The sequence below is a fragment of the Podarcis tiliguerta genome (genome assembly GCF_965153285.1).
Source record: "Podarcis tiliguerta genome assembly, chromosome: 2".
Lineage (NCBI taxonomy): Eukaryota > Metazoa > Chordata > Lepidosauria > Squamata > Lacertidae > Podarcis > Podarcis tiliguerta.
Genome location: NC_139535.1, coordinates 58253714 through 58280208, shown reverse-complemented (window position 1 = coordinate 58280208; position 26495 = coordinate 58253714). Strand labels below are relative to the sequence as shown.

The 26495-nt window shown below is 41.1% G+C and overlaps 3 protein-coding genes across 4 annotated transcripts in view; 1 reads left to right on the top strand and 2 right to left on the bottom strand.

Moving 5' to 3' along the window:
• Window positions 1-212: 212 nt before the first annotated feature.
• On the bottom strand, window positions 213-12361 carry HAVCR2 (hepatitis A virus cellular receptor 2). The gene is made up of 7 exons (XM_083423931.1): window positions 12078-12361; window positions 8397-8759; window positions 6940-6972; window positions 6191-6264; window positions 5047-5179; window positions 3165-3204; window positions 213-1545 (listed from the first exon to the last, which is right to left on the bottom strand). The coding sequence occupies exons 1-7, from the start codon at window positions 12115-12117 to the stop codon at window positions 1452-1454; spliced, it is 777 nt and encodes a 258-aa protein (XP_083280057.1). The 5' UTR covers window positions 12118-12361; the 3' UTR covers window positions 213-1451.
• A 3697-nt stretch (window positions 12362-16058) lies between these two features.
• On the bottom strand, window positions 16059-19923 carry MED7 (mediator complex subunit 7). Of its 2 annotated transcripts, none has more exons than XM_083423957.1 (2): window positions 19778-19923; window positions 16059-17807 (listed from the first exon to the last, which is right to left on the bottom strand). In XM_083423957.1, the coding sequence occupies exon 2, from the start codon at window positions 17788-17790 to the stop codon at window positions 17098-17100; it is 693 nt and encodes a 230-aa protein (XP_083280083.1). In that variant the 5' UTR covers window positions 17791-17807; window positions 19778-19923; the 3' UTR covers window positions 16059-17097. The 2 variants fall into 2 exon arrangements, with proteins under 2 accessions (XP_083280083.1, XP_083280084.1); XM_083423958.1 differs by having other exon boundaries at window positions 19745-19865.
• Window positions 19924-22756: 2833 nt separating this feature from the next.
• ITK (IL2 inducible T cell kinase) overlaps window positions 22757-26495 on the top strand; it is a 36553-nt gene continuing 32814 nt past the window's right edge. Inside the window, exon 1 of the mRNA XM_083423151.1 lies at window positions 22757-23024. Within this exon, the coding sequence (XP_083279277.1) occupies window positions 22887-23024 (138 nt within the window). The 5' untranslated portion in view covers window positions 22757-22886. The remainder of the gene's footprint in view (window positions 23025-26495) is intronic.

Sequence of the window (26495 nt, the reverse complement as noted above, 5' to 3'; positions counted from 1 at the left end):
GAAATGTTACCACTCTATGCATTGAAATTTATCAGTCTATGCTTTTTCATTAATAAATCTGTGGTACCAAGTTATTTCTTCCATCAGCATAATAGTCCAGATACCATGTGGGCAATGCAGTGTTGGCCAGTGTCCTACATGATACCACCTATGGTTGAAGAGAGTCAATTCACAAATTGGGAATTCCCAAATAAAATTGCTAATCAACAAAAGACAGGAAATAATCTTTATTTATTTTCAGGGTTTTGCCATGTTTGTGTGTGTGTGATTTAGAAGGACACACATAGTAAAGGACACATAATAGTAAAATCTGAAAACTCCTGGTCTCCAGGAAATGGAAAGCTCGTGTGGAATATAAAACTCAAACTGATATATCAAAGTAGTACTTTGAGTGCCCTCTAGTGAGCCTCTGGAAAAATTAGAACATAGTTTTCCCTCTGATCTGCAGATAACTATAAATGACAAATATATATTAAGTTGTATATCTGAGTTATTCCTCTTGTTTCCTTCCCCCTCTTTTTTTTATAAAAAAGCTAAAGTTTTATTTTGCAAGAAAGTTTAAAAATTATGAGCAACGAAAATGAGGAGCACATATAACAATGTAAGCAGATCGATAATTAAGGGGGAAAGGAAACTTACTAATTACAGCTTGTGGTGGTACAATACAGCAGATTATATCAATCTTATGGAGGCTGTGACTTTACTCAGGGATGTCAGCCAAGCCTATGACCATGTGAATTGTATTGCCAACCCTCTGATTTCAATCAGAATACTCAATGAAAGATGTTATCCCAGTACTTGACCCCAAGGCCTGGAAAACAGGCCCATCATGTGGGGAAAGATTCCATGTAGTAAAGTTTTCAGCAGCAGTCACATGGCTGCTTGTTGTCCTTTTAATTGAGAGAACCTCACTTGCATGATATACATAGAAGACCTAAGAAGTTGTATCTGTGCCTTTAAGTGATGGATGGCCAATTAAACAGACAGTAGGCGACTGTGGCGTGGTTCTTCAGAAGGAGAAACTGGTTATGGCATCCTTTTCCAACTTGATGCCCTCCAGATATTTTGCATGGCAAATTTCATCATCCCTAACCACTGGCCATGCTGTCTGGGCTGATGGGAGTTGTAGGTCAAACCATCTAGGGGACATCAGGGTGGGAAAGGCTGGGTTATGGCACAGAGTCAGGCTTCCAATTCTGGTCTGTTTCTCTTACACAGCATACTAGAGGGAAACACATATCAAAGCACAGTGGTATGCATATGTACTGTAATAAAGTTGCAGTGTCTCACGCTGTAGAAAAACATGTGAAGTTCTCCCCAAAATGTCTGGCCACCAATGAATCTGGACATACTCGTTGTTTTACTGATATCTTTTTGATAGCCAGTCTGCTCCGAGTAACACCTCTTGGTGTAGTTGTCAACACAATCCAACTGTGCATATTATTCTTATTCTAATCCATCTCATAAATATTTTCTGGTGCACGGACACCAGTCTCCATAACATGTCGAATTCCTCCAGTGGCTGAGCTTGAGATTGCCACCTGACTGGAAAGAGCAAACAAATATAAATCACGTTTGGGCTAAATGAAATATGTGAAGTCATAGCAAATATACTATTGTTAAAGTAACAAGTTTGATCATTCAACAAATCTTAGTATTCCCCAGTTTTTGGAGTCTACCCACTAGGTTATTCTGACTAGGACCTGGCTCCCTAAAGAACACTGTGTATTGTTATGAAGCTGTTCAGCTATTTAGTTCTTGCAGGAGGGGCCCTTTTGAGGATACTGCCATCTGCAGAGGCCCGCTTGACAGTCATGCACAAGAGCTCTTTCTCCTTATCGCTATCATGTTCTAGAACGTGTTCCCCTCAGAGTTACAACTGGCCCCTTTTCCTTGTTTTTAGAAAAGGTATCAAGACACCTCTTTTTAATTTGGCCTTTTAAATATTTTTGTTGTGTTGTTGTTTGTACTGCTTTCATTGATTTTAACGTTTTTATTTCTGCGAGTAAAGCAACAACACTTGCAATAAGCTACCTGACCCAGTGAGGGAGAGGCCATGATAGAAAGAAAGAAAGACAGCCAGTTCTTCCTCACTGATTCCTTCTTTTTTAGTAACTATTTGCTGGTAAAGTAGATCACTTCCTTTCAGGCCTTAGTTCCTTCCTGATTCTTCTCCAAGCTAGGGGTACTGTCTTGGTGACATGTAATACCTTTACTCAGAATGGCTTTGGCTGCCCTAAATTTGCTGTGAGGCATCTTGATGCTGTTATGAACATGTGCTGCAGCATCCAGGCCATACACCTGAGGTGTATGTCACCTCCCTGCCAGCTCCTTGCTTTTAAAAAAATTCGGAAGAAGTGTCCCTCTCCGATGTAATAATCCCATTACAAATCATACACAAACTGAAACAATCTGGGCCCAATTAAGGATAACTTGAGGAAGACTTGTTTTCTGAAACCATCAAAATTGTACCTTATCAACATCTCTAGAAATAACTCAGGACCAAACAAAATGGACACATTATGGTCATATGTTTTCTAGTGCTGAACTGAAAGTTACCAAGTGAGAATTCGTGGCTCGAATTTTAAAATCTGGGGGACAAAACATATCCACAGCTTTGTGTTTTGCTGCAGCCACCACCAGTTTTGTGGCAACACCATTCTCCCTCCCCCTAAAATAATTACTCTGCAAATGCCATAGCATTGTTCTCAAGGATGTACTGAAAGATAGAAATGGTCACCAGAAATAACTCAATATACCCAGTGGGGTGTTTCGGGGTTGTTGTTTTTTTACCTTTTCCTTAAGCAGCAGACCATTACTTCATTTCATAATCTGCTTTTGAAATTCCCCTCATTTCGAAAATTGGTATTCAGGCCTACCCTTCTGTCTGCTTCTCATAACTAGCCCCATGTGGCCTTGGGGGTGCTGCTGTTTGACACACATGGAAGTATTTGCATGCTTTAAATCCAGGCCTATAAACATCCTAATGTAACCCATGATGTTACCTTATATATTTCCAATGAATGTGAATATGTAGCACTCGTGCTGAACTCTCCAACTGTAACATTACTTCACTTTGTACCAGAACAATTGCAAGTTGTAGAATTACTATAGCATCTACTCTTCTTAGCATTAAACTAGAAACAGACTTGAATAGTAATTACCTTATAGAATTACTCATCTTCTGCTTCTTGTGTAAATACCCTGTGGGATATTTTTAAAAAGCATAAATAATATAAAAGGCAGGTGCTTTCATTAGATTAAGAGTGAGATTAATATAGAGGAACTACCAAACAGTACTTCCTGATATTACTGCCCTCCAGAAAGTCTGTCCTGTTTTCATATTTGTATGCAGCAAGTAAATCATCCTGATTTTGCTAGTAAGGCATTACTTGAATATGTTTGCACTTTCATTGTTCCAAAATCCATTTGATGAAAATAGGGCAATAGACAACCTGGTTACTATTGTCTCTCTTCTCTACTCCGCAGTATTGGCATAATGAATTACAGTAATTGGCAATGAATACAGTTTGTGTTTACTGGTATTAAAAAATGTTAATTATTAACTATATATGGTTGTTTGTAAAAGATGCTATGCTTTTAGTGAATAACAACAAAAAACAAGGATTGGTGGCTGCTATAACATCAGTGGACTGGACTTATTAAAAGCCAGATGTGCCAACTTGAATAAAATATTGCGGGGGCCAGTAAGCCCCACCCTACATAGCTGCTCACATGATGTGGCACACACATACCATTTGAATAGCAATGGCCATCAACTTTGGGGCCCCCCGGCCCCCTCAAATATTTTACTGGGTTGCCAAAGACTCCTCAGCCCCTAGGATTTGGCTCCTATGCTAGAGGCATTGAAAAGTTGTAAATTGACAGGTGTTACATGCAGTGTTAGCATGAAAAGCTTTGTTTTTATAGTAGGACAGGGATGCAGAATGTGTGGTCTTCCACATGTTGCTGGAAATCAGCTCCCATGAGCCCCAGTCAGCATGACCAATAGTCAGGGATGATGAGAGCTGTAATCCACAAATTTAGCAACTCTGTGCATAGTTTACAAAAATTCATTAACAATAATGTACAACATTTCAACAATTTATAATACATGGTACCTCGGTTTACAAACTTAATCCGTTCCGGAAGTCCATTCTTAAACCAAAGCTGTTCTTAAACCGAGGTGCACTTTCCCTAATGAGGCCTCCCGCCACCAGTGCCCTTCCACCATTCGGCTTCTGTTCGTAGACCGAGGTAAAGTTCACAAACCGGAACACTAATTCCAGTTTTGCGGAGTTCTTATACTGAATAGTTCATAAACAGGGCTGTTCTTAAACCGAGGTACCACCGTACATGAAACCTTAACAATATATACAATGCCAAAATAATAACCACATGCACAACTCAATATCTCAAAGCCAAACGGTCCAAATATTTCTGATATACGTCCATGAGAACTACTCTCTATACGTGTACTTGTGCTGGTGCAAACCAACAAAGGGATGTAGGATACTCCAGAACACATTTAAAGGGCACTTGAGGGCAGAGGCATGGTGTCATGGGCCAGGGAGGCCATGGCCCTGGCCACACACCTGACTGTGCTCCCACAACAGGCACGGAGTCCTGCTGGCAGGCGAGTTTGACTAGTGGGCAGGTGGATAGAGGCAACGGGCAAGTAACCTGTTGAAGGCGGGCTCTGTTCATCCTCCACAAGGACCCCCCTGGTGCGTGTCCCCACCCCAGCTACCCAGTCTACCAGGAGGTGCAATACTTGCCCCATCCCGGGAGCTGGCAAACCCATGCTATGCCACTGCATGAAAGGAGGGGAGGCAGAAAGACCCATTGTGCTAGTGGTGATCCTTACACCATTGGGACCTTGACATAGCGCTGCATTGAATACAATCCTTTAGTCCCACAAATATTGAATAATAATGATACTGCATCTCTTCCAGCACTAGCCCTGAGAGATTCTGTCTTCCCTCCCTCATTTGCCAATGTTGAAAAATATATAGCGAAATTCTGCAAAACTACAGGAATACTTACACTTAAGTGCCAGCATTGCCACAATGAGCAATAATACTACTGCACATGTTCCAGTGCCAATATATAGGACTGTCCTTGAAGGTTCTTCTTTTCTTTTCTCTCTTTTTAGTGTGGTAAAATTTACAGAAATATTCTGCAAAAAAATATATACAGAAATGACCTCACTGAGTAGAAACTGAAAAGTGCAATACAAACACTTATGTCCAGATATAACAGATTATCTTTCAAACAAGTTACTTATACAGAAATGGAATTAATAGGGTAATTTAGATGAGGTGAGCTAATCTGCTAGGAGTGTTATAGTACTGAAAATTATGCTTGTGGTCATGAAATCTGATGAGATACAGTACTTTTCCATGTATAAGACGAGGGTTTTTTTTCTTTTCAAATGATCTCCAAACTGGAGGGGAGGGGGTCGTCTTATACATGGTTAGTGCAGAATTGGCACGGGGGATTGGCCGTTTTCGGGAGCAGGAGATTGTCAGTGGCGTTTGGGTGGGTGATTGGTGGCTGCAGCAAGCACTGCTTTCAATTTGCTGCGGTGGTGGCAATGGGGTGTGTGATTTGCGTCATCTGTTGTCGCGCTGGCTGACGATTGGTGGGTTTTTCGAGTTGCACTGCTTGTTATGGCGGGTGAGTGTTTTTTTGCAACCCCCCCCCCAAAAAAAGCTCAACAACTCTGGGCAAGCTCCCCCCGTTTTCTTAAATTTGAGGCAACGGGGGGGGGGTGTTATACACAGAGAAATATGGTAAATTATTATCATAAAGGAAAAATGTCTGTTTTATATATCCATCTATGTGCACAGTACTTTGCAAAGCAGAAAAGGACACTTTCAATCTGAGAACAAACACAGGGAAAGACAGCAGGTGGAGGATGGAGGCAAGATAAAACAAGAAAGAATATTAATTTAGTTATACTTAAGCTTAATAGAGTAGAGCATGGGGGGGGGGGTAAGAGAGACTGCCAAAGGCTTCATGTAAGAGGAAAAGAAGTCATTTATTTATGGTTCACTCACCAAAAATGATGGATAGCAATAACAAGAAAGAACAATATTTAACACAGATAAGTTCTGGAAGGACATTTTGTACCTATAAGTTATGTAACATTTCCATCAATCTGCAAAGAGACCATGCAGATACTTACATCCTGTGGGGATGGTGTGCTGGACATCCATCTTGGTTCCAAAGCAAAGTAAGTTTCAGTGAAGTGTATAGTAGCTGGACAAAGCAAAGATAAAGCGGCATACTCATTCATACAACCTGGATTCACAGTGTTGGTGCTGACCTTTAAAGCCCTAAATGGCCTCAGCCCAGTGTACCTGAAGGAGAGTCTCCACCCCTGTCGTTCAGCTTGGACACTGAGGTCCAGCGCCGAGGGCCTTCTGGTGGTTTCTTCACTGCGAGAAGTGAGGTTACAGGGAACCAGGCAGAGGGCCTTCTCGGCAGTGGTGACCAGCCTGTGGAATGTCCTCCGGTCAGATGTCAAGGAAATAAACAACCATCTGACTTTTAGAAGACATCTGAAGGCAGCCCTGTTTAGGGAAGTTTTTCATGTTTGATGTTTTATTGTATTTTTAATATTCTATTGGAAGCCACTAGATAGGTGGGGTACAAATAAATAATTATAATTATAATTATAGCTGTCTTTGTCTTTGAATACATAAATGGATGCTTCTGGATGATGAGTCCCATGTTATATGCATGGATAAGAAAACCTAGTTTTGTCAGTTTAAAATGGGAGTTAAGCACACTCACTATTTCTTCTAATTTATTCTTTCTTCTTTTCTTTCAGAGTTATAGTCAACACTTCATTTCATTTCACTCCATGATTCACTAGACTTGAGACTAACCAATGGAGACTAACGAATTCACAATCCATCTATATACGCATACCTGGTACTCTAGCTGAAGTTGGACTCCAGTTCCCTGATTAAGAAAAAGAACAGACAAGTCAGTTGCACCATACCATATTCAGCAAAAATGTAAGTCTTTGCTATGTTACAGGGGTGGTGAACCTCTTTGAGCTCAACGACCTGATTTGTACCTGTCCAACTTTCCAAGGGCCAAAGTTCTTACAGGTGTGTCCTGTTTGGAAGAAATTGTCTCACAGACCATTTGACAGGACCTGGCAGGTCTATTTAGTTTGCAGGCTTAAGGTTCCACACTACTGCTATATTAGCTTTGGGTACAAGCCCCAAAAGCATTAGATACATTGGAATATATTTAACACTTTTTGAACTTGTGCCTGAAGCTAATATAGTAAAGAATCGTGTGAACATCTACTGGCCATTGAGGTTTACCAAACTATGGATGGCTGTGCAGAAGTTGCATTCACACATATACTTTGGACTTGCCCAGTGGTCTCTTCCTTTTAGCAGGAGATCAACTGCTGTCTCATTTTTAGTTTTACTTTTCATTCCAGCAGAGGTCAGCTATGACCAAGTCCTCTGATCATGAACCAAATTCCTGCTGCAACTTTTATATTTCAGCATGTCATATGGCCTGAAAATCTGAGCCATCAACTTGTTGGATTGAAGTCTTGGACTATTTCTAAGAATATGAGAATATAACAGCAGAAAACCTCTCTTCCTCCCTCCCTTTAGTTGTGAGTGTAAATACAGATGTATATTGTGTGTGAAGGAAATGTGATTATTGGGTATTTATGAAGGATTTAAGGGCATAATGACAAAAGAACTGCTTTGCTGCAGTAAACCAAAAGCCCATCGATTTCCATTTAGCTATTGATACCCATCCTCTGCAAATATGCATAATCATTTTTTTGATGCTTCCCATGTTTGGCGGGGGAATAGACATATGATTTATTGGGATTGCTAGCCTTCGTAGCAGAAGCTCTACATTTTTTGTAAAAAGTTTTATCAATACCCTTTAACATTTTGCCAAACTTTAAAAATATGCTACAAATATTATCTTAAAGGTAAAGGTAAAGGTACCCCTGCCCGTACGGGCCAGTCTTGCCAGACTCTAGGGTTGTGCGCTCATCTCACTCTATAGGCCGGGAGCCAGCGCTGTCGGCAGACACTTCCGGGTCACGTGGCCAGCGTGACAAGCTGCATCTGGCGAGCCAGCGCAGCACACGGAACGCCGTTTACCTTCCCGCTGGTAAGCGGTCCCTATTTATCTACTTGCACCCAGAGGTTCTTTCAAACTGCTAGGTTGGCAGGCGCTGGGACCAAATGACGGGAGCGCACCCCGCCGCGGGGATTCAAACCACCGACCGTGCGATCGGCAAGTCCTAAGCGCTGAGGTTTTACCCACAGCGCCACCCGCGTCCCACAATTATCTTAGGTAGTGACAAACTGGCATATGCCTGGTGGAAGCATATTGCTCACCTTTCTCAATCACAACTTCAATGTTATGTTTCAGATCGTTGAACCAGCCACTTATGTCCACACGACAACAGTATGTTCCCGAATCTTCTTCTGTTACGTTCACAATTGTCAGAGACACATCTCCTTGATGAACATCTCCCAGTAGATAATACTTGCTATCCTTCTTATATATTGATTGTCGTTCATTGGTCTGGAAAATTTGACTGGAACACCAAGATAGAGGGCAACCTCCTCGCCCCCAGCATATGGTTCTGATCCCATTTTCCACAGTAGAATAATGACAGGGTAAAGTGATGTTCTGGCCCACTTTCCCCTGTATTGTAGTCCCAGCAACTGATGTCAACAGGCATGTAGGGGAAGACACTACAGTTACAAAAAAGGACAGAAAAAAAGAATGGAATTATGACAAACTGTGGGAACAACACTGTATTTGTAAAAAGATTTCCATCTCAGCAACTTTCCTAAAGCCTAATATTATGCTGACTTTGTAATTTGAAAATATTCTTCCCAGGCATATATTCCAACACCTCGGCTCAGTCTCTTGAGTTGAAGCCAAGAAAATGAAGAGCAAACACACCCAAACTATGCTGAACAATAATATGGGTGCTCAAACATGAAGTATATTTCTCCATGACAAAATGTGTAGTCATTTATGGGGGGCGGATTCGTAGGGCTGTATCCAATGGAGTCCATTCAATATCAGAAAGCTCTCTGAGCTAATAGAACCATAGAAGAATGGAGAAGGAATGTGATTTTTGAATGGGGGACCTTTGGAACATTGTGGAAGATGGTGGGGTTGCAGGGAAGAGGGTGAGTTATAGTCTCCTTGTTCTGCTGAGAAACCTTTGCTGGATCAAAGAGCTTTCCACCAGCAGAGGAATACCATTGGATGCAACTTGTAAATGCTAATTTTTCAATAGCACTCATCACTTATGCACTTCAGTGGAAGTTTCTGAAATGTTTGGTAAATTCTTTAGCAAGCAACAAAAAATAACTGAAAGATATTCTTATTAAACAAATCAGTTTAGAGCAGTGGTTCCCAAATAGGGGTCCGGGGACCCCTGAGGGTCCACGGAACACACCCAGGGGACTTGCTTATCTTGTTAATTGCACGGTGAAAGCCTTCCACGGATCATCCAGCCTCTGCTCGTGACCAGTGCCTGCTTGCTGGCCAGGGAAAAACTTGTGAAAGAGTTGCTGGGTGCCAAGTGAGCTGGGATTGAGCAAAAACCTCTGACACAGTTTCTTAGGGCTTTTGCGACTGGAGGGGGCAGGGGAGAGGAGAGCAAATGGTTTTCTCCACGGGGCGGATTGACATGCCTATCATTTTTTTTAAAAGTAAGGGTTCCCTTCCCCCTTCCTCTTGCTCTCTACTTTTTAACTAAAAATAAGTTCTAATTTCTTCCAAGGTCTATCAAGTTTAGAGGACTCTCCCACTGCTTGTGGGTAGGGTTGTCAGTGAATCTTGCCTTATGACTTTGGGATTAATGTCTCGGTTTGGAAGTCCAACAGGGAAAATAGCTAAGCAAATTGCCACAATATATATATATAAATTGCAACAAAATAGCATTTTGTTTTCTTGTTTTCTGAGTCAAGCTATGTGGCTACATTTGGGAGTGGGAGGAAACAGATGTAGGGCAGAAACCAAATAAATTAAAAAGTTGGTTGTTTCTATTGGGTAATAAGCAAGAATAAAAACCTCACTCCAAATAAGTACTGTATTTAACTAATTAATCTATTTCAGCCAGGGATGAAACAGGCACAGAAGGACTGTATTATAAATTACTACTACTGCTGCTATTACTACTACCACCACCAAAGTTACAAAATTCCATCTGTTTTCTACTCTTCACCAATACTTTATCAAGCCCTGACCAAGCCTTCACCTATGTCTTGAAGATGCAAGATCCCTCAGATTGCAGAACCTTATGCTACAAAGTTTTGCTAAGATGCACCATCTCAGATTACAAGTAAGGAATAGCATAAAAAAAGCCTTCTGCATATAGAGCAAGTTCTATACACAGTTCCTTTTTTTAAATTCAGTTGCAGTGTAGCAATGGAGAACTTTTCCTACTGTCTGGGGATAAGCAATAGCTCAGGGTAGAGCATCTGCTTTGCGCATGCCCTGGCACCTCTGGGTAGGACCAGCAGAGATCCTTATCAGAAAACCTGGAGAGCTACTGCCAGTCACTGTAGAAACAATACTGAGCCAAATGGATCAGTGGTCTGACTCAATAGTTTTTCTGACAGATACAAAATGTCATGTGATCAGTTGAACAACTTTCTGTGGTTGTGTATGGTAGTGCTCACATACTTGAGCACTCTCAACACAAGCCTTCAAGGTGATGTGAATATTTTTTTATGTTGAAGATAAGACTGCGGCAGTCATTTAAAAATTATGATTATGGGCAAGCTGAGTATAAGGTGGTAGCCTCACTAATATCCCAACACTGGAGACATTTCTGGGGGCCAGTGACATAGAACTGATGCCATAAGTATAACATCACATCACTGAGCACATGCGTGATTAGCGACCAGCATCAGATATTACTTCCCTGCACAAAATCCTGAGCACTCATGTGTAAGGAATCCTTTTGAATGTGGTGGTGTACAACTATCTGCAGAAGAGGAAGATGTACCTGTTGATGTGACTTGTGATGGTTCATTGAAATCATTTTTAAAAGAATGTAGACTGGACCAATTCTGGGTGAAGGTTTATGCTGATTATAAGACGTTAGGTGAAAAAGCTTTGAGACATCTAGTTCCCTTTTGTTCCACATATCATTGTGAACAAACATTTTCAACATTTTGTTATATGAAGAACAAGCATAGAAATCGACTTGCTGCTGAACCAGACTGAAGGATAAAAGTAGGAAATATTGAACCAGATGTGGAAATGATTGTTTGGGACTAAATGAGGCATGATTTCTCCCATCACATTTAGCTTTCGTGTGAGAAAAAGAAAAGAAAAATATGTTCTCTACCAGAAATAAAAGAGCATTTGCGCTGGTGGGAAGCCCCTTGGTGGTTAAGGACTGTGGTCAGATTTCACAGGAACAGAATATCATTTTCTTTCAAATGCTGAAGTCTGTATGCTGATAGCATGTGACTCATATCCTCACAGCTCTTGCTGACGCTGTTGAGTAGAGTCCCGTGTTTCAAATCATACGAATTAATACTGTGCGGGGATATCATAGCATATTGTAGCACAGAACCAGGTATTCTGGAAACCTAGGGTGCATGTGAGGTTTATAGTTTCATATGGTTATCATAAGGATCTGTTCCAGTTAGGTGAACATGCATTACATGCAGTCAGCCTCAATAATGTCTTAATATGTCACATGGTTGATGCTGACTGTTAGGAAAAGAACGTAGTACTAGTGCTTAAGTTCTTGAAATCATATACCATATGCACATAACAGCAGCATGTTAACTTTCTCTCATTCCTGCATCTTCATCCCTAAGCACGTTTACTCAGAGAAAAAGTCAATTTTGGTATATATCTGGTATTACAGCCTTAAAAGGAGTATGTTAGAAATCACAATCATTTGCCAGATGTCTGGTCTTGAATTAAAGAGAATTAAATATTTACAGACTGAACAATTACACTGTACAAGTCTAAAACAATGATTTCCCAGAAGTGCAACTCCACAATTTATAATTTTGTTAATGTTTGATTACCTGTAAACACCACCAACAGAATTCGTTCCAGAGGAAACATGGTGTAGGCTTAGATGGAAGCAGAGGGTGGCTTTGTTCCTACTGCAAGCGGAGATTTAACAGAATGCTCATTTCACAACCAAGCTTCTGACTTCTCTAATTTCTAATCTACATCATGTGTGACATAAGTCATAGCACTCAGCAGCAGGCTTTCTTTCTTTTTCGCCCCCTGTGGTTAGTTCACAGCTCACTGGGCCACCCAATGCTGGTGTTTGGTAAATACTGTGGCCATCTTGGTTAAAAGGCAACAGACTTCCACAGCAATGACAAAATGCTTTGCTCAGGACATCAGAGGATGGGATTTGTTCTGTACAGTACTCCCATAATCTTCAGAAATTGCCCATAAGATTTAAATGTGAAGATAAAGCCTTTCTCATTATGCTGTTCTACACCATTTTTTTTTTGTTGCAAAGTGTGGCTGGAAAGTTATGTGTAGACAGGGAATTAGCATTCAGGCTAGGATTCAACTATTACAGGGTCTTGATGTTGTTCAAATTAATGGCTTGCTAAAGCAACTAATAGATTAGAATTAATCTAGTGCATGTACATTCACTGTGTCTTTAAAGAGAAAATCACCCACTCAGAAGAAACCAAGCCTCCCTCCCCACTTCCACGGGTGGAGGGCATGGTGGTGTGGCAGTGCTTATCTGGAGAGCTGAATCACTGCTGCTTACTGGGAAGGAGCGGGTGAGGTCAGTACAGTTCAAATGCTCCAGCAGAAGCACCAGATTGAGTCTGCCGGTGTGTTTGCATTGCACTAACCTCCCTGTGTTAAGCAGCAGTGACACTACTGTTTGAAGGTCAGGTAAGCACCACTGTAAGCAGCTGTCTGCTATTGCCTATTTTGTGCCTTAATCTTGCCAACATCTTGAGTTTTATAATACATGAAGCTGCATTTAAATGAATAGAACTAACTTAGTCGTGTTGATTACCATAATTTCAACAGGTCTCTTCTAAGTAAAAGTTGAACACCACCCATGGAGTTGGCTCCAGGCTAAGTTAATTGAGCTTAAGTTCCAATCACTTAAATGAAGCAAGTTAGTCATTATTTTAATATAAGTCCCATTTAAATCAATGGGATTTAATTTTGGTCACTACTAGCAACCAAACTCGTGGTACTTTAGTGCATGTGCACAATAAAATCCAATGCACAATAAATATTGATTTCTGAACATGAAGGTGAATGCCTTAAAGAACTCCAAAGCCTTATTTTGATTGACTACTGGGGTTTGCATGTGCAACCATAAATATTGCACTCAATTCAGATAATATTGAGAGGATAGCTAATGAAGATATGCTTTTCTCAGCTAAACAGCACCACCAGTTTTTATTAGTGCACAACAATGCACTAATGATTTAGTTTCAGATTAACATAAATTGTTTATAGCAATGCCACCAGCAATAGATCCCTCCCCAACCCCCAGGAGACAGCCCCTGTTAAAATCCGTTCAATAAATAATGAATGCAATGTACTGAATAATATATTGGTAATTTCAGCATAATAATTGCTTTTCTTAACCAAGGAGAAACGAAAAAGTAGCATCTTACTTTGTAACAGAAGAAATCAGAAATTCATCTCATTACTCCTTCAACCCAATAGTTTAACCCATACCCAGTGCACAAACCTAGTGTGAACAGTCACAAGCCAGTCCTCGCAAAACAACCCTGTACCATTGCTGTCTGTTTCAGTCTAGCTTTTTGAGCCTGCTGAAACCACATCCTGTATGAAACAGAAAAAAGGAACCTGTCCACTGCTGATTTCAAGAATAGACTGGCGTTTATAGTCTTGCTGATTCAACCCTTGACATTTTCCCTAGCCAAGACATACATAATTATTATTTATTTACTGATTAAATACATTTTATTTGTTTGTTTTAAATTAGTATTTTGCCCTTCATTCCAAAGTGCAAATATATAACATAGGACACTGGGTTGAGGAACCCATGGCCCTCTTAGTGTTTTTGGATTCCAACTTATCTCACCCTTAGCCAAGATTCATAGCTCTTCCTTCTATAATTTTGCTTTTAATTTGGTTGATACCTTTCCTAAGGCCACATGGGTGTGTGGGAATTAAATACAAAACAATAACACCCAGAGATGGTGGACAAAGGAGGCATGGCAGTCCAGCTAACTGTGGTCCAGACCAGTGGCTTTGAAGCTAATGCTCCATCATCACTTTATTTTGTTCCTTTTTATATATATAAAAGAGGAGTCCTTTTAAATGTTCCCACTTTCTCAGGAGCTTATGAAGAGCCTGTTTATCAGCAGGTATGCAGTTGACTGGGGATGCAGTCTCCCCCAAGCTAACTGGCCTCCCCTGCCTTGAGGGGAGACATGCAAACTATGCATGTAATTGGTTTTATTTAGTTAGTTTTCAAAATCATCATCTAATAATCACACAGAAGGGGTTTTCTTTAATTTACTACAGTTATAGTCATGGCTTTTGATCCCAGAATGCAGTGAATGGGAAGCAACTGTGTCAGGACGAGTGTGAAGAAGCACAGAATTTGTCACCAGGCCCTCTACCCACTGGCAAAAGCAATTGTTGGCCAAGAAACTCTCTCCGGGAGACACTTAGTACAGTGGTACCTCGGGTTACAGTCGCTTCAGGTTACAGACTCCGCTAACCCAGAAATAGTACCTTGGGTTAAGAGCTTTCCTTCAGGATAAAAACAGAAATTTGTAGAGAATTATCTCTACAAATAAATCTAGATCTACTTAAATTATTTCATCTCATTTGCTATGGCTAGGCATCACTAAAAGTGCACTGCAATATTAGCATCAAGCACACAACTCTGAACACCAGGGACCATCTAGGAAGGAAGAATCATTACATTCAACAGATATACAGTGGTACCTCGGGTTACGTATGCTTCAGGTTACATATGCTTCAGGTTACAGACTCCGCTAACCCAGAAATAGTACCTCAGGATAAGAACTTTGCTTCAGGATGAGAACAGAAATCGGGCTCTGGCGGCACGGCAGCAGCAGGAGGCCCCATTAGCTAAAGTGGTGCTTCAGGTTAAGAACAGTTTCAGGTTAAGTACGGACCTCTGGAACAAATTAAGTACTTAACCCGAGGTACCACTGTAAAAGACATTCTAAGAATGACCATGCTTTTCAGCTGTTTCCTGAAGAAAAGGAAGAGAACTACAGTGGTGCCCCGCAAGACGAATGCCTCGCAAGACGGAAAACCCGCTAGACGAAAGGGTTTTCCGTTTTTTGATGTGCTTCGCAGGACGAATTTCCCTATGGGCTTGCTTCGCAAGACGAAAATGTCTTGCGAGTCTTGAGATTTTTTTTCGCTCCCCACTCCCTTTTTATAAGCCGCTAAACCGCTAATCCCTTAAGCCTTTGATAGCCGCTAAACCGCTAATAGCACTAATCCGCTAATAGGGTTGCTTCGCAAGACGGAAAAACCGCTAGACGAAGAGACTCGCGGAACGAATTAATTTCGTCTTGTTAGGCACCACTGTACTTCATCCTACAGCTGATTTAAAGTGTTTGAATCTAAGGCTGTAGTTTTCACCCTGCTTTTAAGTGTCATTGTACTATTACTCCAAAGCAGAGAAACATATTTATTCTATTACATTTATATACCACCTTTATCTTTCAAGGATCTAAAGGTGGTGTACATGGTTCTCCTTGTACTTGGTGTACGGAACTAGTTTACTCATGTCCCTAGTGCATGATATGACTAAATACATTCTTTATGAAGGCAGCAACATAGCATGCCGTGGCAAAACCACAACTAAGATATTTCTTCATAGTTTTTTTAAAAAAGTGGGTAGAATAATATTGTACTTATGAGGAAAATAATCATAATTTGCAAGTTAGGTGCTGCCCTCTTTTGCCTACTCACAGGAAAAACACTGCAAGTATGATTGAACCCTTAATGTCACAAGAATGACAACTAAAAGAAACCTGCCATACACAGTGAAGTTAGTAGAAATGTTTAATACATGCACACTCCTGTTTCATTCCTGAGGCAAAGAAACAATGTTTCATAAAATCATGAGGATTCAAATTAGAACACATTGATCCAAAGAATCTAATTTAAAGAGGGGGAAATACATAGGAAGTCCATTGGCAGGAGAGCCAGTAGCCATTGTGTGGAAGTGGGACTCTAGGTGCTGATTTTCATGCAGAACCCCCCTCCCTGCAGTACCAACATTGGGTTGCTATCCATTTTGGGCTGGTGGTTCTACTTCTAAGTTTCCACCTCCACTCTTATCTTTCCTGAATTGTATCCATGGCAGCACTGAACTATCCAATATTCTAAAAACCTCTTGACCTACTGCTGCTTTTATCAGCACTGCTGTTCCAGTGTACTGTTCCACTGGAACAGCACTATAATGGAATCTTGTGTCATGATCGTAGGGCCCATAATGCATGATGCAACATTTAGCGACAAACAGAAGTATTTTTAGAAGTACATTCATCTCAACAGACAGGAAACATTTAGGTATTTATTCGTGTGTGTGTTTTTTTAAAAAAGGTGTTAAACCAAAAGCAGTTACTTCAATTCATGAACTAAAATTCAGAAAGGAAATTCTTGGATGCTTTTTTGCTTATATATGGCATAACATTGTTTGCAGCAGTCTAGCAATATTCAGTTCTTTTACTCTGACTGAAACAAAGAACCACCAGAGTACAGAACTTCCCCCACACAATCAGAAAATGAGTTATCAGCGGAATCTAGGCAGTAATAAATGACAAAAGTGATGCTTTCCAGAATAAAGCCATCTATCGGTTTTACTTTTATTTAAAGCCAAGTAGACAAAAACATAGTGCACACTGAAATACTATAAAAATAAGAGTTTATTGTCTCTTACAGACCATGTTTCATGATTGCTCATTAAGTATCACTATCAAAAGGCAGCACAGAAGAAAATCTCAAACTCTACTGAACTCTTCAGCATCAGTTTCATTTTCACTCCCAATAACTTTTATTAACTCAAAATAAGTCTCCAAAGAGTCTTTATGTCATTTCATCAATTATGCTACACATGTTTGCATCTTTATCCAAAACCTGATCCTTCTTGAGGTTAGAGCTTGCTCTCTGCTGGTCATTCTGTCCAATGCAACTGAGACTGTCTTCATGGTCCAAAGGTTCAGTTTTTATCCTCATCCCTCCATCTGAGTGAGGCAAGTCATCTGGCAGAGAGGCCAAGCAGTTCTGGATCATTTCAACAACTCGTTCTAAATGCTTCTGGAACCTCTCTGCAGTTTCCAAACGCTGACGTTTCTGCACTTCCATCATGACTCTCAATGTCTCTCTGGCTTGGTGGGGTCGATATTCATTTATAAGATGATGCACATGAACAAAAAGCAGTTTTAAGTCTTCCAGTTTCTCCTCTCGTTTTATGCTGCCTGGGCTCCTTATCAATATATCCAAAAGGTCCAAGAAGTTGATCAGGATAGACATGTTGAGTTTCCTCAGTTCTTTCTTATGGTCAAACTGCATGGGATGTAATCGCTCAATGCCTTGGCTTTCCAATGGTCGAATAATTAGTTCATCACACTGAAACTGGTTTCCAAACATCATGTAGCTATCTTTAATTGGTGGCGGTGGCTTCGGGGTGATACCTTTACGGATATTTTCATCTGTATATTCTTTAATATATTGCATTGGAGGTGCAGGGAGGGCACTCACTTGCTGAGGTTCACCCATTGTGGAAGATCAAATCACTAAAATAATGAACAATTATTTAGAATGTTAGTTTTAGAGCAAAAAAACCAACAACCCTACTATATTTTAATACCAGTAATTAGAGAGAAAAGTATTTATAAACTAGAAGAGAATGGTTTGTTTAATTTTTTCTTTTCCTTTTAGGCCTGCTATGGGAGAAAATTTACTAAGAAAAATATTTACTAGCTACTTCAGGCTTCCTCAACCTCGGCCCTCCAGATGTTTTGAGACTGCAATTCCCATCATCCCTGACCACTGGTTCTGCTAGCCTGGGATCATGGGAGTTGTAAGCCAAAAACATCTGAAGGGCCGAGGTTGAGGAAGCCTGAACTGCTTAGTTGGACTCCTTTGAATGTTTCACAACAAACATTACTGAGAATTTAAAATAAAATGAAATATTGACAGAAATGGTAATTTGTGCTACATTTAACAAGGCAACTATTCAACAATATTTCAGAAACAGAACTCATTTCAGAAAGCACCTTAAATTACATGGACACCACAGCTTGAATTACATAAATCCATGTATTTTGCAACCGTGTTGTGAATTTAGAGTGCAATCATACATACACACTTACTCAGAAGTATTATTATTTATTTAGTAAACTTATCAGTCACTTTTTCTTGCCAAAGACAACTCAAAACAAAAGCCCACAAAGTGACATTAAAACGAAACAAAAATACATTAAAATATTACATTAAAAATACATTATAGCCCCACCCCATGCTAAGAGGCCACAGACAGAAGCCAAAGGCTTCTTTAAAGAGGAAAGTTTTTGCTTGGTATAGATATATGGGACTTAAGATATATGGGACTTAATGGGATTTACTCCCAGGTAAATATTTAAATAGCATGGTTTCCAACTCACGGATCAGGGAGCAACACACGGTCACCTCACTTACTTTTTCCTGATCCAAAATAATTCCTCCCAGTAACAAACACTACTATTATTATTTATTAAATTGATATACTTCATCCAAGTACTACAAAGCAGTTTATGGTATAAAAACAAATCTTGGCTGTGAGTTCTGGAAGAGCTGTTCCCTTCCTTCCTGGCCTGAGAGGGTGGAGCCCTGTCTGACTGCACCTACAAAAGCTGAGGTTTCTGAACAGACCATTGTGTTGGCCTAATTTTTAGGGGCTTTGGTCAATATTTTTTTTTTGCACATTTAAATATTTCATGACTTAATGCAGAAATTGTTCTTTGGTTGTGATCTTTTTGATATGTTTTAATTTATTTACAGCTACTTCCACTACGTTTGCAATTATGTACACCAGGCATCCCCAAACTCGGCCCTCCAGCTGTTTTGGGACTACAACTCCCACCTTCCCTAGCGAACAGGGCCAGTGGTCAAGGATGATGGAAACTGTAGTGCCAGAACAGCTGGAGGACCGAGTTTGTGGATGCCTGATGTACACCTTTTCTTGCTGTAAGCCGCCTTGAGCATGGTTTTAACCATAACGACAAAAACATGTAACATCGTAACAATCATCAGAATCACACACACAAAATTTGAACGCCCATAGTTTTATTAGCCAAAGGCCTGGAAGGAGAGGAATGTTTTCGCCTGGCGCCTAAAGATAACCCGACTCGACTTCTCTGGACTGTAAGGATTTAATGTATTTTTTATATAATGTATTTTTAATATAATGCATTTTTTAAGTGTAATATGGGCGGCTGAGTCGACCTTAGTTCGTTTTCACTGTCGTGAAAGGGAAAAAAAGTATCTTCTGAAGATCCCTTCCAGCTCAAGTAGCAGTTTAGATTCTCACCCTGTGGCGAAGCGAACCAGGTGGGCGAACATTTTTAGAGGGAGGGGCAGACAAGAGCTTTTGAAACGGCGGGCAAATGGCGGTTCAAAATCAAAATGAACCCCGGCCCCCCCCGCAACATCTCTCCCCCCCCCCCCCCCACTTTAGGAGTCCTGGCCCTACCTGGTTCTGCAGGCACAAATCGGCGCAACTCACCTGGTCTCCCTTCGCAGATGCCGCCTCCGTTCCTGCTTCGCTTCCCTCCGCTTCTTCCCTCCCCGCAACTACCGGCACAGAGCCACTTCCGGCTTCCTGCCTCCCTATTGGCTTACGCGTCGGGACGACAGGCAGGGGCAAAGGCAGTGGGTAGGGGACGGAGGGCGGGAGCAACAGCCATAGACTTAACCGCGGGCGGAGTGAAAGAGTTGCTTTCTGATTGGCTGCTCTTGATATCCAACGGGGTTTCGCCATCCTCTTTGCCATAGATATTAGAACGCGGAGCCTCCTAGACTGGCCATTCTTCCACGCACAGGACTTCCTGGTTACTTTGTGATTCTGGTCTCATCATTGAAGGGGTGAGATCGCAAGAGAAGCTCAGAGGAGACCATGCCAAAAATGTGATTCACCAGCATTTGTCCCACAGCTGAGATTAGATGGCGCTGCACGTTTTCCCTGCAGCACAAAAACCAAAGACAGCATTCGTCTTCTGTAGGAAACGTCTTACATTGCTGATACTGCTGCTTCTGCAATTTATTACTTTCCCGTCACTTTGAGATCCCAGGGTGGGCTGCATCAATTAAAAATACTAAATTAAAACAATTAAAAACAAATTACGATCTCATGAATAGAATGCCTTCTAATACATGCTTTTGGGGGTAAAAAAAATAAAGGTGGTCCTGAAATATAAGTGCTCTGTGTGTGTGCCAGGACAAAATGGCTGCCTGTGGCAAAAGGAGGGGGAAAGTGGAAATACAGTACAGAGTATTCGTAAGCACTGACACAAAAATACCCTAGCAATTGTCAAAGCTCAGGGTAAAGAGGTGTGGCTTCAACACAAGCTTCAGAAATCTGTGGGGAGGGAATTCCACAATTTTGAAACTGCCACAGAGAATGCTCTCTCCCACGCCCACCAAAAGAGCTCCCTCTGCTGATCATAACACCAGAGTGGTCTGTGGGCTTTCACATATCTGGGGCCCATGCGCTATCGGGTTTCCACTGGTCCACACTGGTTTTGCATAATAGTCCTTGGAACAAAACAGAACAGGAGTAGGGAAACTTCTCCAGCCTAATAAGAAGCTCAAGCAGCCCAAGGGCAGAGCCAAATATGTCCCAGGGGCCAGGTGGGCAGGCTCCATAGGGCCACATCGGACCCATGGTCTGGACATTCCCCATCCCTTCTATAGAAGGTAAGAATATTCTCTTTCTAACACAATGCAAAGGAGCTTGGAATTTGGATACATCATGTAAAACCAACAGTGTAATAAAAGCAGAGTCATGTCTCAGGATGTTCAGCACCAGGAGAATATCTACAGCCAAATGTTTACAAGTGAAGAATTCATTCTGGTAGGTGATATTGTCTTATGTTAATATAAGATACAGCACTTAAATTACATTTGTCTTTGTGTTATGCCTCTCTTAGGCAGTAGGGAGCAGCAGTGATATTGTCTTGAAAGGAATACATACATTGCCTTTATCATTTTGGTTTCGTGAAATTCTTATATGGAAAGCGCTGAAAAAGTGAAAATACTTTTTGGAATAAAAAAATGGTGCAAACCTCAATGGAGGTGTATTTTTAATGTTCTTTGTACTTGTTTTTTTGTGCCTGATGAGGCAAACAGCACTCTCTGCAGTGATTTAGGTGTGAGAAATAACAAGGGAAGGGATAAAAAAACCCTCATTCAGGATTCTGCTTCTCAGAGCAAATTAGTAACACCCTTTGGCTGCTTTGAAATAAAAGTAGAGTGCTGTTGTGCTCATGTACTGTGTGTGGGCTTCCCGTGGTTATCTGGTCGGCCACTGTGTGAACTAGATGGACTTTGGTTTGATCTAACAAGGGCTCATTGTATGTACTTATTAACAGTTCAATTCAATACATTTCTGCTCAGAAGTAAAGACCATTGAATTCAATTGAACTTATTCCTAGGAAATTTTGTATAGTATTATAGCCCTAATTACAAATCTCCCATGTCATGTAATTTTTAAATTTAATTGTTTCATCATTGCAGTGCATATATATAATCTAAAAACAGACACATATTCTCACAGGTGATTTCACGGTTGCCAGGAACAGTATCTTTCAGTTATCAAATGTCTGATGAACAGAAATATTTTTAAATTCCTCCTGAAGTTAATAATGAGGGAGAGAGATGCTCCGCACCTGGGCAGGCATCCTATGAATGGGGAACCACTTCCAAGAAGGCCCTGTCATGGGTCAGTGCCATAATCCAGTGATAAAATACAATATGCAATAAGGGTACCTATATATCAAACACAATCAGCAATAAGATGATGACGATGATTTATATACAGCCATAATGGCTTCTAAGCAGTTTACAAGCAAAAATCCATTTAAAATACGTAATAACTATACATATGAAAAAATTCCATCAAAACATTAAAAAAATGTATTTCAAATAAAAAAACATAAACATAGAACAATTAGCAATAATGCTTTAGAACTGGCTATATATCTGTTTTGACCTTTTTCAAATATGTCCCATTTAGTCTTAAGCTCTTGGGAAAGGTTTTCTAAACAATCTTCTTTGGGGAGATATTGAGAAGTTAGGCCATACCTGATACAATAAATTAATAAATCTCAGATGACAGCAAGACATGCAAGTTTAAAGGGCTTTCTGTGGAAACATCAGACCTATCAGTTACTTAAATAGCAGGTGTGGACTTCATCAGACCTAATGTTCGTGCTTTACACATTCATTCCTTTATTATTATTGTGTTTATTAGGTAAATTGTAAGCGACTGTCTCTTGGCTTTTTTTTTAATCCGGTGCCTGATTTACCTTTCCATTTTCTTTTTCTTATTCATTCCCACCTCCCTTTCTATGAGCATATAAAATAATATAGTGTGCACTTTTCAGGTGACAGTGTATGAAAGGATGTGGTTATGGTTTTTACATCAGAAAGGAAGCTAGCTGAGCAGCACTGCCTGAATGACAGATGGAAAGATAAGCACCTACGCTGCTTTTTGCATCCACTTTTGTGAAAGACAACAGTGTCTATCACATGAATTCTCTTTCCCAGGCTTATGGGCTCTGGTATTGGGGCAGGTGCCTTTCCATCCTGGAAGGACCCCCATTACTTGATGAACAATGAATAACGGTGTTCTTCTTGAAGAAGAGCTGATCAAAAAGTCCCAGCAAAAGAGAAGGACGTCTCCCTCCAATTTTAAAGTACGATTCTTCGTTTTGACAAAATCAAGACTGGCGTATTATGAGCATCGTCTTGGGGTATGTGTGTTGTCTCCCATATCTTTTTCAGAGCATCTTATCAAAGGATAATGAAGGGGTAGGGAGAAACTGAGTGAATGAGGTAATCTGGGGCTAGCTTATGCGATAGTGGCTTTCCCAGCTATTGTGTTTGCTTTATGTTTGAGCAAAATTGTCCTATGTATAAACCATGTATTCTTATTTTATTTTAGGGTTCTGAATAAAGATACGATAGTGCTTGTTCCTTTCCAGGCGAACTGTTTCAAGGCATTCACAACTGATTTAAAAAGCATTGTTTGCCGCATTGTATGCCATTGTAAGTTTATAGACGCCAAGAAGGCGGACAGCCGGAGGAAGCAAGATGGCGACGGAGGTAGTAGCCTAGTTAACTTCGTCTGTTTCTAGATTAAGTTTTAAGTAGTTTTAAGTAGTCTTTTTAAAAAAACCCCCTCTGGGCTTTTATTGTTTTATTGTTTTAGATTAAGTTCCAAGTAGTTTTAAGTAGTTTTCAAACCCCCCCGGGCTTTTATTGCTTTATTGTTTTATCACCTGATTCGAGCTTCAGCTTTGCTGCCTTGCCGCACCCCCCGCTGTGCATCTGGTGCTGTGGAGCTGAGTAATCTCCTGAAACGAGTGAGTGGGGAAGGGAAGAGGTCTGGCCTGACTCCCCTGCCGTGAAGGGATCCCCCGTCACTGGAAAGGAAAAAACTCAAGACGGTAATTAACAAACGGGGAGGCCAGCTACTCCTCTGGAAGGACGCCGAGCTTTTCATCTAAAAAAAAAAAAAAAAAAAGGAAGGAACCGAAGCAGCTACAACCCCAAGAAACATAAGGCAAGTTTAACTCGATAATCATTCCAAGGGGACTTTTCTCTTTGTTATACTGCCTAGCTACTTTACTGGTTACGTCGTGAGGCTGCTGAATGAGGGAGAAAGAAAGGAGTTATAGTATGAAAGCCTAGGACCAGCAATATTTTCTAACATCTTAAATGACTGACACCTCACAAGCCCCGATGTAAATTGCTGGAGAAATTAGCAAGTTGGTGAGGTTGGAGAGGTTTAGGAGGTAACTTCCACAAACCGGCATCTCTGCTATTACTTACTCCAGCTTAGAACAAAAGATAAATCGCCGACAAGTAAGCACCCTCTACCATATACCCATATATACTCATATATCCACTATGGTCCTCACTAGGAAAAAATACAAGGACCAAGGAATTTTGCCTAACTCACCACAGAGCCCGATGGAGCGCCGAGAGAGACAAAGTAAAATTATCAGCTACTTTCCCCAAGAAGACTCGGGTAGGAGAACTCAGAAGGAGAGTATTCTAGATGTAGCTATGCCTTTGCCACCCACAGTGCTGGATTGGTCAACACAGCTAAAGGACTTGCAAACAAACAACAAGAGGACAAACTATCCAACAAATCTGGCCCAAGAACTTGCCATAGCAGAGAATGCTACAAAGGCTAATACAGCCAACACACCTGATGCTAATCCGCATTTGCCATCGCGGGAACTTGGAAGTAACCTTTCAACCTATTGGTTGAAAGCCAATGACAATGGAACAGAAACGCGAGGTGATTATCTTCGGGAGCAGATACGCCAGATCTCTACGGATCTCCTTAACGTCAAAAAATTTTTAGCAATAACAAACGGGCTCCTCCTGACTCTAGTGGATAATTTCAAACAACATGTGAGCGCTTCAGACCAGATTACAAATCCCCTAGCCAGCCCGGATCCACCATTGTCCACCAAACCCCGGAGGAAAAAAGCTGAGCGTAAGACGAAGAGAAGCAAAAATATGAAAAACCTAAGGCGGCCTAAGACAACTCACCGTACTTGTAAAAAATATTGGCAGAAGCTCTTTAACCTTCTCCCATCCCTCTCCACAAGTGGAACAAACAAATCTAACTCGAGTGCCACCAATGAGACACGTAAAGTAAATACATCCATAAAAGAATCTAAACCAAGTCTTGAAGAATTAACTCCGAGCTGGGACAAAGGACCTAATCCATCTACAGTTATACCGCCTCAGAGTCCTCTTATGGCCAGCACAGAATCTGCAGACAGAGGTGCGCTGGCGACCCAAACTATTAAGGGGAACCACTCCCCTCAAGTTCGACAGATGTTGTGTCCCAAAAGAAAATGGAGTTTAGTCCTAACCCCTCAAAAGCTCGTCTTTGCTAATTACCCCAAACCGCCCAGATTTTATGTAGGGTCGGACCGTATAAACCATTTCTTGTCCATTATAAGTGGCATTTTACCGGGGGTAGTAAAAGCAACTGACATAGCCGCTATAGAGTATTTACATCAAGATGATTGCTCGGTACGAGCATTGATTACTTTTTTAGACCACAATCTGGCCAGTTTTATGTTTAGAGCTAAAAACCTATTCAAAAAAGAAAGAATAGTCCTATTAAGAACATTTGAAAACAGAGCTCCTCTAACCTCTCTGATGGGGCCCAAGGGCATAGGAATGGAAGTTCACAAAAGGGAAAAAACCAACCATCAAAACCATCAAAATAGAAAGCATAAGTTCCAGCAGGATCATCTCCATCAAACAGTACCAAATGAAAAAAAGGAAGCCCCACATCCAACTGGCGCCTGGCCTCTCACGTGTGACAGTGAGGACTCCGCTTGGGAGGAAGAACTCTCGCTGATAAAGCGTTTCTGGTCACTGCATTCTCCAGCTCAAACTGAGATCTTGAAAAGACTTGATTTACTTAGAAGCAGACTAGTAAAAAAGGATGACCAAGGTGAGACAATGAAGGACCCTTATGTGCAGCCCATATCTCCCAAATGTCTAGTGGATAAGAAGACAGTGGGAGGCACCTTCAAATGTGTAGACGTGGAATTACAATCTGAGCCCCCTGTGATGTACAATAAAGTAAAACCTAATCAATGTGTGAAATCTCAAAGCTCCTGGCACAGCTACCTTAAACTGTCTCCGAATGAATTAGCTTCCCCCCCAACTCCAAAATCTAGCCCCAATTCACCAAGAAGAGAGGATCAATACACTCTCTCCAAGCAGTCATCCTCGAAAAGAGCCAATGGGTGTGTTTTTTTAGACACCAAAGAACTGCTGGACGTGGTGGTGACATAGATCCAGCTCCCCGAAGGGCCCGGGGCCTAAAAGTGCTGTCTTGGAACATTGCGGGTTGGCACGCCAAGAAAAATAACCAACAATTTATGTGCTACCTTAAGCAATTTGACATCATCTTCTTTCAGGAGACATGGCAGAACGACCCCATATTTCTCAATGGGTATAACTGCCACTACCTGCCTGCCTCTCCATCTCTAAAGGGCGGCAGATCTAGTGGCGGCCTAGCTTGCTTTATTTCTACGGAGCTGGCGCATTCTCTAACAGCCCTACCCAGCTGCAATTCTTTAGCAACAGCCGCCCTACTTAGCCTCAAGAGAACCACCCTTTTGCTGGTCAATGTCTATATTCCCCCAGGCCAAAAAAAACCCGTTGTCAAGGCTACATGGGCT